General features: G+C 52.1%; 1 protein-coding gene across 1 annotated transcript in view; it reads left to right on the top strand.

Annotated features, from left to right (window-relative positions):
* PEPD (peptidase D) overlaps nucleotides 1–11,900 on the top strand; it is a 161,167-nt gene that overhangs the window by 124,821 nt on the left and 24,446 nt on the right. Inside the window, exon 10 of the mRNA XM_006887875.1 lies at nucleotides 11,789–11,857. Within this exon, the coding sequence (XP_006887937.1) occupies nucleotides 11,789–11,857 (69 nt within the window). The remainder of the gene's footprint in view (nucleotides 1–11,788; nucleotides 11,858–11,900) is intronic.

The following is an 11,900-nucleotide window of genomic DNA, read 5'->3' as shown; positions in this document are numbered from 1 at the left end:
GTGGATGGATGGAGGGTTGGGTGGATGGAGGGGTGAGTGGGAGGATGGAGGGGTGAGTGGGTGGATGGAGGGGTGAGTGGATGGATGGAGGGGTGAGTGGATGGATGGAGGGGTGAGTGGATGGATGGAGGGGTGAGTGGGAGGATGGAGGGGTGAGTCGGAGGATGGAGGGGTGAGTGGGTGGATGGATGGATGGATGGATGGATGGATGGATGGATGGATGGATGAATAGATTAGCCAGATGGTGGTGAGAAGAGGAGGGGGCTCAGGACAGGTCTCCCCTGAGGTGAAGACGTTGGAGGTGAGGGAACAAGCTTTGAATCTGGGAAGATGCTCCGCATAGAGAATGGTGCATTTGGTGGCCATTACAAGGGAGCCTGCCTGGCATTCCAGGCGTGGCAGAGAGGTCAACTGAGAGAAGACCAGAAAGATGAGGATCCGTTGTTGTTGTTAGGTGCCGTTGAGTCTAATACAACTCATAGTAACCCTGGCAACATCAGAGCTGAACCCTCCTATCCTGTGCCACGCTGACAATCTCTGGCATTGCTCCTGTCACTGTGTCAGTCCATCTAGTTGAGGGTCTTCCTCTCTTTCCCCGTCCCTTCACCTTTCCAAGAACCATGTCCCTCTCCAAGAAATAGGCTCCCCTAGCAATATGCCCAGAGCATATGAGATGGAACTTTCACATCTTTGCCTCCGAGGAGTACTCTGGCTGTACCTTCTCTCTGGTTGTTCTTTTGGCTGTCTGTGGGATATCCAGTGCTCTTCTCCAACACTGCAACTCAAAGCCATCAGTTCTTCTGTCATCCTTATTCATGTCCAGCTCCTGGATGCATAGCCAGAGATTGAAAAGGCCTGGCCTGAATCAGGCACAGTTTAGTCCTCCAAATGATGTCATTGCTCTTCAGTATGTGGGCGAGGTCTCTGTCTGCAGACTTTCCCAGTGCAATACGTCTCCTAATCTCCTAACTGCTGGTACCTAGGGTGTGGGGTTGTGGATCCACCTAAGCTGAAGTTGTTGACAGTTTCAAACTTTCTCCATCTATCATGATGTTGCCTTATGACCCTGATCTGGTCATGAGGACCAGCGGTGGCTGCTAATGCGAAGGGGTCGATTTGACTGAGGAGTCTTGTGAGCCGTGAGATCCAAATTAAACTGTAAACACTTCTCTCTGTGGGGAAGATAATTCTAAAGGGATGAGGTTGGAATCAGGGGGGCTAACTTGGCTCCATCACAGCCATCGGGGTGTTATAGGAGGACAGATCCAGCTTTGCTGAGAGACATGGTCCTGTGCAGGACTCAGTGGCAGTATTTAACATGTTGCCGCATGCTTTTAAATTGATGGCTGTGTTTAAAAACACATTTTGCCACCATTTGCAGTAAAGAGTTAAAAGAAAAGTATCAGAGTGTATTTGTTGACGGGGAAAATGTCTCCCCAAATGAGCTGAGGAAGTTACAAGAAGGTGAATCAGTTGATACAACCACTTGGAAAAAGTGGCTTTATCAACTAACACTGAACCTCCGTACACATCCTGTGACACAGCATTTCCCATCCTTGCCCTGAGCTCAACAGAGATGTGTGCACACGTGGCCCTGAAGGACAGATGAGCATGTCCACACAGTGCAGTTCTGGAAACATCCTGCACGTCCACCTGCAGAGGCGTGGGAAGGTGTACCTTGCTTGTGCTCACCTTGCAGGGAGGACGAGGGAGCACAACTGTCCCACAGCCACTCAGCTTGTACACACACACACACACACACACACACACACACACAGAGAGTGAGAGGGGGAGAGAGAATTCATACAAGAAGCTCAGACAGAGGCAGAACTAATGATCTGCAGTGTTAGAACTCAGCTGCCCAGGGGGGAGGGGACATGAGGGGCTGCCAGGTGGGTGTGCTCAGTTTGTAAAAGCTTATTGGACTCTAGACCCTTCATCCTCAAATCCTTTTCTGTCTGTGAGTGCTAGTTCCCTGACAGTCATTTAAAAAAAAAAATCTGTTTATGCTCAAAGTCCAGGAGTACGGCCACCAAAATATTTCATGGAGGTTTTCTCTGGCTTGTGAGTGGTTTTTCTTTTTTCTTTATGCAGAGGATTTTTGCGCTCTCATCTGCGAACACATCTCCAGCCGATTAGCAGTCTGAGGCAGCCAAGGTTTTGACAGCTAAGGAGGAGATAGTGTTTCATCCGGTAACTGATGCTGGGGCACTCAAAAACTCAACCTAATCAGGCGTGTCACAAATAAAGGGGGAGATTTGTTAATTGAATGTCATGCTATGTCCTCAGTTATGCTTAATACAAGATAGGCAATTTAGAATTCCCAATTACACAATTAAAATGCTAATTATCTCCTACCTTGGTAGCGGCTGCTCTTGGAGGGAGGGTGAGGGAGGGTGAGAGGTGCCTTGTCTTTGCTCCAGCCTCTGCAGCTGTCCTTGCTTCCGATTGGTGCAGTCTCCCTCTTAGGGCACCAGCTCCTGCTTTCTGCAGGCCAGCCTGGGGCACTTGCCCTGAGACACACAGGGGCCTCTTCAGCCTGCCCCCAGCACAGGCCTCTGAGCCTTGCACATGCCTTCAGGCTCTGATTGGGCCCAGGACACAGGAATAATGGCAGGAGTGGTGGCCATCCTCAGTACCAAGGGAACTCTGAGCTTTCCCCGCCATGGTCCCTTTCAGTCCTCCCAACAACTCCTGCTGTCCCAGGAGCTCCCCTAACCCCCACTGACAGAACCTGAGGCTTTACAGAGCACCAGGGTCAAGAGAAGACATGTGGTTAAATATACATATAGGATTTTCCATTTTAACCATTTTCAGGTATGTGATTCAGTGACATTATTTCCATTCACAGAGTTGTGCAACCATGACAGCTGCTTATTTTAAAACATTTCCATCAGTCCGAAGGAATCGGATCTCTACTTTGAATTTTTCTGGTGTTGTGTAAACCAGCCTATAGTCTAGCAGTGTCCAAGCCTGTCAATACTCACAGGTGGGGAGAATGATTCCTACAAGGTGGACTGACTGCCACTCTCCAGCTTTTGCACCCATTCTGACCTCAGCCATCCTCCCCAAGACGCTCTGCTTCTCCGCTGCATTCAGTGATCTGTTGCAGTGGCTACACAGAGCTCAGACCGTACTTGGAGTTAGTAGGCTTATTAGGGAAGGTAAGAGTCTGCAACTCAGAATCAAGATCAACTTTGAAAGTAACAGGATACAACTCAGGCAACAGGATTGTTCTTCAGTCATGGCAGCTCAAACCAGACAATTCTAGGGTCCTTCTTGGCCTTACCCAGAACCAGATGGCTCTTTTTGCCTGGCCACTGCCATCAGGCCTCACTCTTGAGCCATGCTTTGCTTGGGCAAGTGTTAAAGGTACTTGAACTCCGCTAAACTAAGTGCCTGGAGGCACTCCATCAGCAAGCTTCCAGCCCCAAACCACTCAGCTTTCTCGCTCCACAAGCCAACCATCCCACCTGTCACACTGGTCTCCCAGTTTCTACCAGTCTTAACTGCTACTGCTATACTGGTACTGTCCCATGTCATCTTTTTCTCTCCTGTATCGAGGAGGTTCCCCAACACAAGGACCTCAGCTCTAAAGAACATACCACACGCCAAGCTCTTTATTAGTAGTGAAATACTTTCAGGGACTTCTGGTAGCCTAGTAGTAAGAACCTGTGCTGCAGTTCAAAGGCATGTGGTTCAAACTATGGTCCTGAATGTTAAATGCTGCAAAAATGGTTGTCTGTTTTTTATGGGCTGCTTTACCTGCGCTTGATTTAGAAACTGTGCAGGTAACATGGTGTGGACTGAACTCGGTTCTGTGTATTTCCCATAGCTTTACTGACCCCTTCCCCTACAATAAGGGGAGCTTCGCTGGGGAGGCCCTGGCAGCTGTGCCACGTAGGAGAGTATCCTGGGCAGGGGGCAGGGCTCGAGGGGTTCTGTCACGTGTTGGCTATGTGGAGTTGGCCCATACAGGCCAACATAGAAGCCCCCATAGCCTGTGGTTACACTGGACCTGCGGCAGGTCTGAGTGGTCAGTTTCAGGCGAGGGCCAGGACTGGAGTGGGCTGGGAGAGGAATGAGGATACTTGGGGAGCCCCAGCAAGCAAAGGAAGCTGCAGGAAATAGGAAGGCAATCCTGCAGATACTGTGAGAGCCCGAGTTCTCGCGGGGTGCCCCGTGCAAGCAGCGCTGTGACACCAGGTAGCCTTCAGCTAACACCACCTTCATCAGTAACATCTTTCTGGCATTGATTGAAGGCTTTAAATTAGCCTGGTCTCAATGACATACCCGGGATGCTAACTGCACATATAAGATGTGCTTGGAGCGTCAGCGGTGGCTCTGCCCTCACTCTCTGTTCACCCGACCGCCTGAGGAAGGGGCAGGGAGTGGGGGCGTGGGCCGAGAGGAAAGCTGAGTCCACACTGTCCCCTCAGAAGGCTCGCAGAGAGTGTACAAGGGGCTGGGCCTCTGAGGAGTTTGGCCTGAGCCCTGAACAGGTCACTGGTGCTACCCTACTGTGCCAATGACAGGGATCAGGAGGCTCTGTAGCCAGGTACCTTCTGGTGACCCCTGTTCACCCCAGAAGACAGAAGTGGAATGGTGCTCGTCTTTCCAGGGAATTTGCATTCATATGACAGTGGTTCCATTCCATGTGAAATCAATTCTCCCTCTTCTGATAGAAACACCTCCTCAGGAGTCAGCCTCAATTCCTCTGTAATTGCCCCTGCTTCTGATTCGGACTCAGGGAAAAACCCCACTCAGACCTGAGGTGGGGCTCAGACTGGTTTTTCCAGGGTAATCCTTTCCTTAATATGAAAAGTTGGCTGTTTATACCCAGAAAAGGTAGCAGTAGTTCATCAAATCAGGTGCCCTGAAAGTCAGTCAGTACTGAGCCAAGTACATAAACACAGTGTTTGACTCCTGTCTGGCCCCCTTTTGTGAAAGCCCAGGTCCGTCATGGAGGAGGTGGTGTGTCGCTCAGCACCGGCGAGGAGGGTGGCTGAGCTTCGGCCTGGAGTCCACTGGTCTGTGGGTTGATGCTGGGAGCTGGCACAGCACACCAGGGCTTTCTCCGGGAGACCCCTGAAGGTACCCCACATGCCTCAGCCTGCACGAGGCCTGGCGGAGAGCCACAGGTACCACGACTGGCATCTGAGGCCTCAGAGAGCATGCTTCGCGAGAGCACTCTTTTGAGGTGCCCGGGGCACATCTGCCCAGGTTCTGTCTGGTTTTGATGAGATGCAGAGAGGCTGCTGCTCAAAGCCGAGGGCTGGGGCCTGTGACCACCCTCCCTGTCCTTTGAACAAAAGATCCGGGGATCCTGTTGTGTAGACTCTGCTCGGCTCCTCAGAGCCATTACAGCAGTGGCTGCTGCGTCCTGTCTGTGGTGGTCATGCAGGCCACGCTCATCCCTCCCGTGAATCGGGCACTCCTCCACAGTGGGCATGTGAGGAAGGTACTGTAATTAGTCCTATTTGACTGATGAGGAAACTGAGGCACAGTAGGTGGCAGGGCTGGGATTTGGCCTGAGGCTGTGTTGAACAGTTTTCCTGAGGCAAGGTGCATGGGTTGTGGGTCCCAGGAGGGACTGCAGGGGGGTGTCTGGAATAGGAGAGGCACCTCAGTGCTGAGTTGTCAAAGGCCCCCAGAGAGAGCAAGACGTTACCCGCCCAGGAATGCAGTGAGGAAGGCAGAGCCTCTGCTCCTGCCCCAAGAAGGCTTACAGGTTGTTCCAAAGTCCTTGACTTCATGCTCTGTCCCACTCTGTACCCCGTGTCCAAGCCCCTGAGCTCCACTGTCCTCTCACTGTTCCTTCCATGGTCCTTCCAGTTGTGGCTTCCCCAACCTGGCCTGCCTCCTGTACCCGTGGGGACCTGAGATGCTTTGAAACAACGTGATAAGTAGGAATGATGTGCAGAAGCTTAACCTTGCTGGCCTCTCTGGACCCTTCCTGGCCTGTGCAGGTAGCACGTGCCCGTACCCTTGTTGGCACTTGCTGCCCAGGGCAGCCCTCTGCCATTATCTTGGGCAGCTCTCGTGTCTATGGGGCTGGATTTATCTGCTTGGTGGATGATAACCTCCGTAGGGCCAGGGCGGGGTTTTGTATCGAGGAGTGCTCTGATCGGGAGCTGATTTGCTGTTCCCTGGGGGAGGCCCAGAGATCCTTCCTGCAGACTGCTGTCCCATCCCCATCCTTCATCTTCGGCCCTGGCAAATGCACCAGCCCCCTCTGTCGTCACAGCAACTCCATCACTGTTATTCACAGCACAGCGTCTCCCAGCTTATAAGAGTTCTCATTTCTGCTGGAATACAAAGCTTTCTCCACCAGAGTCTTGGGAGAAATTTATATGCATGGGTATTTGTTAGATGGATGGATATGTGGGAAGCTCTTGAGGGACCACAGAGTGATAGGGATGTCTGTGGGATATAGTGTCTCCCTGCCACTGGGAGGACGGTGGGAGCTGGGCCATGAGCCTGGTGGAGTGTCCCCCCTCTCATTCCCCTCCCAGGTGAGCAGGAGTCAGGAGGTGGTTAGACCAAGCATGTCACTTGGGCTGCATGTGACAGTTGCAGATCTGTCACATGAGTAGGTAAGCGATGGCTCACAGGTGACACTCTGCCTGTGTGTCTTTCTCTCCTGCCCTCTTATGGGCATATTGTTTATTTCTAGAGGTTTTATTTGATTCTTGTTAAAATGTGCCTGCTTCTTCCCCCCCCCGCCCCCCGCCCCTCATGCTTTACTTTGAGCTGTTAGTTATTATTTTATACGTGTTCCTAGTCTCTGTCTGATGATCCTATTATCAGAGGCCCACTGGGGTCTCAGCCTGCAGTTGATTGTGTCTGATAGCTCTTGGCAACTATTGTGTGTTTTATCATTTTGGGTTTTGAGGTGGGGTGTGTGTTTGTGAGAGAGAGAGAGATGGTATCCATGCAGATCCCAACCAGCCTGAGTTGAGGGCACATCTCCTGCTTGGCTCCAGGTAGCACCAGCCTGGGGTCAGGTGTTTGTTAATTCCTGGCTCCGAGGTTCCATACCTCCACGAGGTTCCAGACTGGAACCTGAAATGTACTTGAGTCTCATAGACCCCAGGAAACTTGCTTGTTGCCTCCTCGCAATTGTAATGGTTTTGTCTTCAAGTTCACCCTTTTGCAGAGGGTGCAGCACTGCACAGGCGGCCGATCTGGGTGTGCGTGCATGTGTGTGTACACATGTATGTGTGCAATCTATTCCAGATGGGCAGGCTCCTCCTATGCCTCTGAAAACCCACTGGACAGTGCAAGGGCTCCGTTCCAACTCTGTGGCACACAACAACAACAACGCAACCTTTAAAGCCCAGGACTCTAGCTTTCGAAGACTGGTTGATGGCTTCATCTTCCTTTCTGACCCAGTTTCCTCCATTTTTATGGACTCAGCTCCGTTTGTAGGTAGCACCTTAAGTGTTTGGAGTTGCTGTCTAGGTAATCTGCTATCTTGGTCATCTAGTGCTGCTGTAACAAAAATGCCACAGGTGGATGGCTTCCAGCAGACATTTATGCCCTTACAGTTGAAGAAGCTAGAAATCAGAATACAAAGTGCTAGCTCCAGGGAAAGGCTTTCCTCCTGTGTCTCTCGGTTCAAGGGATTTCCCAGCACTGGAGCCCTGCTCCAAAGGATGCCCTCCACTCCCAGCAACCCTTTCCTTCTATCTTTAAAAAAAATAAAATAATAATTTTATACTGCTTACAAAGCCAGCTGTCCTTTCTTGATGACACTGAGCTCCCCTCTCTCGGCCTGTCCATTTTCCTTTTACCTCTTGTAAGCCAAAAGCTGATGCAGACGGCACTCCGGGGAAGCTCCCCTGATACTAGTTCAAGCCTGTGACCTAACTAAGGATGTTGCATCTCACCCTAATCCCCCAACTGATTGGCTGATGACACCTCAGGTCACATCATGGGGGATGAGTCCATCATTACACAGCTGCCTCGAACCCTGCCTCCTTGGCATCATGTTATTGTGTTGACCAGAACTTAATCATAGCCGACCCCCAGTAGGTTTTCAGAAGTTGTAAGTCACACGGGAGGGGATTGCTCATCTTTCTCCTTTGAAGTAGCTGGTAGGTTCATCCACCTGACTTTGGGTTGACAGCACAGCTAGGCCACCAGAGCTCCCTGTTGACATCATGTTGTTGTTACGTGTGATCTAGTCAACTGTGACTCATATGACCCTGTAAACAGGAGCTCTGAACCGTCCCCTGTCCTGAGCCTGTCTCACCATCTCTGACAATCCTGACCCCATTGCCACAGTCATTGTCAGTCTATCTCATCCAGGGTTTTCCTGTCCTGTGCTGACCCCAAGCATGATGTCCTTCTCCAAGGACTTCTCCTGGCAACATGCGCAGAGTAAGTGAGATGGAGTTTCAGAATCCTTGCCGTCAAGGTTGCACCATTTCCAGGACAGACCTGTTTGTTCTCTTGGCAGTCCATGGTATGGATGTATGTATGTTCACCGCTCTTTAGCACCACAGCTCAGAGGCATCAGTTCTTCTTCTGTCTTCCTTAGTCATTGTCCAGCTCTTTGGTGCGTAGCAAGCAATTGAGAAGATCGTGGCCTGGCTCAGGTGCACCTTAGTCTCTAGACTGATATTTTTGCTCTTCAGCACTCTTGAGAGGTCCTTGACAGCACTTCCTAAAGCAACTTTTGAATTCATGAGTGCTGGAGCCAAGAGTGTTGATTGCAGATCCAAGTAGGATGAAATTGTTAACTTCAATCTTTCCTCCATCTATCATTTACAACATATGAGGTAATCACATGGTACCGAGATTCCAGGCCGAACCAAGCCAACCCATATTTTGGGGACCAGCATGCAATCCATGACATGCACCATCAACTTGTTTATTGTTCTTGGGCTGACAGCCTACAGCAGAATTTGACCGTAGACTTTGGTTAGTCAATAGCTAGCCCTGTATGGTTATAATTCTACTGGATCCCCCCACATCCAGCTCACCACTTGCCCCATTTCTGCAGAGCAGCTGGTGGTTTTGAACCACTGACTTTTGGGTTAGCAGCTGAGCTCTTTGGCCTTGTACCATTGGGGTTCCTCTCACAGAAGTATAGAGGCGTCTTTATTACCTGTGCCTCTACAGCCGTGGTCTGTGAGCTAGAAGATGGGCTCTCTGTTGTTCAGCTGCAGTCTGTTCTTTATCTGTACTTGTTCCTGGTGATCTTAGCCCCTCTCATCTCTCACCACGTGTTACTGGAGCCATGTACTGTCTCACGTCCACTGTGCTGCCCTGTTTAGAGTATCTAGTCCCTGAAAGTTGACCATGTGTCAGCCTCAAAACTCTCCGCGGACACCCTGAGTCTCTTGCTGTGCCCACCTGTCATTGTCACCAAAGCACCAGCTTGCTCTCTGACATTGTGTCAGGAAAGATAATTCAAAACAGAATGAGACACTCAGGTCCAATTTTCCAGAATTCTGAGCTCTTTTGAGGCTAGCATGGTTTTCTGGCACATGGAGTTCTCGTCTTTTCTGCGCCTTTTCTACAGGTGTGGAGAACACTAGCGTGGCTGGCAGAAGAGAACAGGCTGCAATTTGCAGGTGAAAATTGGGTCAGCCACTCCTTAATTGAGTGCTTTTGATAAGCTGAGCCTTTTACTCCAAATGACTTTTTTCTTTAAGCTGAAGCCAAGGTCTGAAGTGCCTGCTTCTGAGCCTGGTGTTAGGTGAGGGCATCGCCCCCGCCCGCTTCCCCGAGTCACCCCAAGTCACCTCCCACTTCAGCTGAATGCTCCTGGCTTGTCTCTTGGAAGCTCCCAGGCTGGCCTGGCTGGGCCTCAACGTGTCACCTGTCACAGCGGGGCTTGGCCATCCACATGCCCTCAAGAATGGCCTCGTGGGGCAGTGCTGTGCTCACCAGAGCTGCAGGAGCCCCTCATTTCAAGCATCTCCATCAAGTGTGTGCCCACTCTGGGGGCTCTGGTTGTCTGAAGCCCTGGTTTTGAGACCGGAAGCAAAGGAACCATGGGGTAGGTCTCTGGAGCTCGACACATGGGACTTGCTTGGTTTTTGCCACTCCAAAGAAACACACCTTCCCCCAAGGGAACTCACCCCCATATGAAAAAACATGACTCGCTCAGTTGTATTCTCCACCCCCTGTAAGGGAACATGTCCTCCCCAAGGAAACATGACTCCCTCTGAGAAACCATGTCTCCCCCACCTCCAGGGATCAGGTCCCCTCCCAAGTAAATGTGTCTCCTCTCTGAAGCAGTGTGGCCCCTCCCAAGGGGACCTGCTCCCCAGGGACTGTGTACGCCTTGAGGGAGCATGCCCCTCCCCTGAGGGCACTCTGAGAGAACATGCCAGCTGTAGAGCAACGTGGGGACTGAGTGGTGTCAGAGAAGCCCCACCAGGCAGCCAGGGCAGCTGGCGGGGCGTGTGCGGCTCTCCCTGCGTCTCTTGGCAGTTCCTGAAATTCTTTGTGCTGAGGGAATATCTCACTCGCAGACACCCAATTATCCTGTGAGGTTTGGAAGACAAGCCTGAAAGCTGGTTACGCACAGCAGAACCGCTGCTGCATGACAACTAGTTAACACCCCGTCATAACAATTATGTGTAATTGGTGTTTGCAGTGCCTAGAAGATTAAACTCTTCCACACAGATATTCTCCAAAGGAGGCCTGGAGTGTGCAGGGTGCCAGGCCCACCCCAGGTATGTCAGGTGGTATAGCCCTGGCACTGACGAGGGCCTGGCCTGGTGGCAGGTGGTCAGGTTGAGGGCCCTAAGTTGAGCCAAAGGGCTTCCAGGTGGGAGTAAATGCAGCCCCACTGTGGCCTCTCTCTCAGCCATATTCTGCAGAGGCCAGCCCCCGGGGTGCTGAGAGACCAAGACAGAACTAGAACTAGGGGCCCAGCTTGGTCCCCTTCAAGCATTCCTGTGCAAAGGTCCTGGGGTATATAGCAGGGAGAAGGTGGGGAGACTCCCCAGGTTTGAGCACAGCTGCCTGGGTCTTGATGTGGCCTGTCCATATACCAGTCTCTGTAGCTAACCCTGTAGCCATTGCCACAATCAGCCCAAGGTGGCCTTGGCGGACATAGTCCTCTCTCCATCAACCCTGTGTTTGTTCCCTCTGCTTTGTGTCTGTGGAGGCTGGGTCATCCTGGACCTGCTCACCACACTCCTCGCCTCTCCTGGAAGCTTCATCTCTTTCATGCCTCCTGCCAGGGGCTTGTTTGCCTCCGGACCTTGTTGCTGGTCTCCCCTGCTCGGTGGGAGTTGATGGGGTAGTAGGAAAGGGGCTGCCACTGTTTGTCCTAGTGAGAGAGAAGCCTGCTGTCCTCTTTCTGCCCTCACTCTCTTCAGGCCAGTCCAGAGAGTGTGACCACTGGGTCTCTTGTGTTCCTCCCGTGTCTCTAGTCCCTGCTGGTCAGGTGGGGCATGGCCTCCGGACACAAGAGTTACAGGGCAGCACTCTCTCCAGCCCTGCAGAAATGTGTGAGGCCCCTGTCCTGGGCTTGTCTGCCCACTGAGCACTGGGCAGCCTGTCCTGGCAGGTTTGAGGCCAGTGAGCTCTTCTAGCCGCTTCCTGGGCCCTGCTGGACCCTCAGTTCCAGCCTCCTGCCCTCCCTCCACGCCGAGCTTTGTGCTTCTGTGGTTGGCTCCGGGCAGCACAGACCCCTTCGAAGGATGTTGCCTGGCCAAACTGGCCCAGGCTGAGGATTTGCCTGTGGTGGAGGAGACGGGTGGGGACATGTGCCTGCCCCACGTGCATGACTCCACTGTGATGCGGCCCCTTCCTCTTGCAGCCTCTTCGAGCACTACTGCTACTCGCGGGGTGGCATGCGCCACAGCTCCTACACTTGCATCTGTGGCAGGTAAGCTGCGTCACCAGCACCAGCTGGCAGCTGGTGGTGGGAC

This window comes from Elephantulus edwardii, unplaced genomic scaffold (genome assembly GCF_000299155.1).
Source record: "Elephantulus edwardii isolate Elephantulus edwardi_28Jun2011 unplaced genomic scaffold, EleEdw1.0 scaffold00062, whole genome shotgun sequence".
NCBI classification, from domain to species: Eukaryota; Metazoa; Chordata; class Mammalia; order Macroscelidea; family Macroscelididae; genus Elephantulus; species Elephantulus edwardii.
This window is presented reverse-complemented; position numbering and strand designations above follow the sequence as displayed.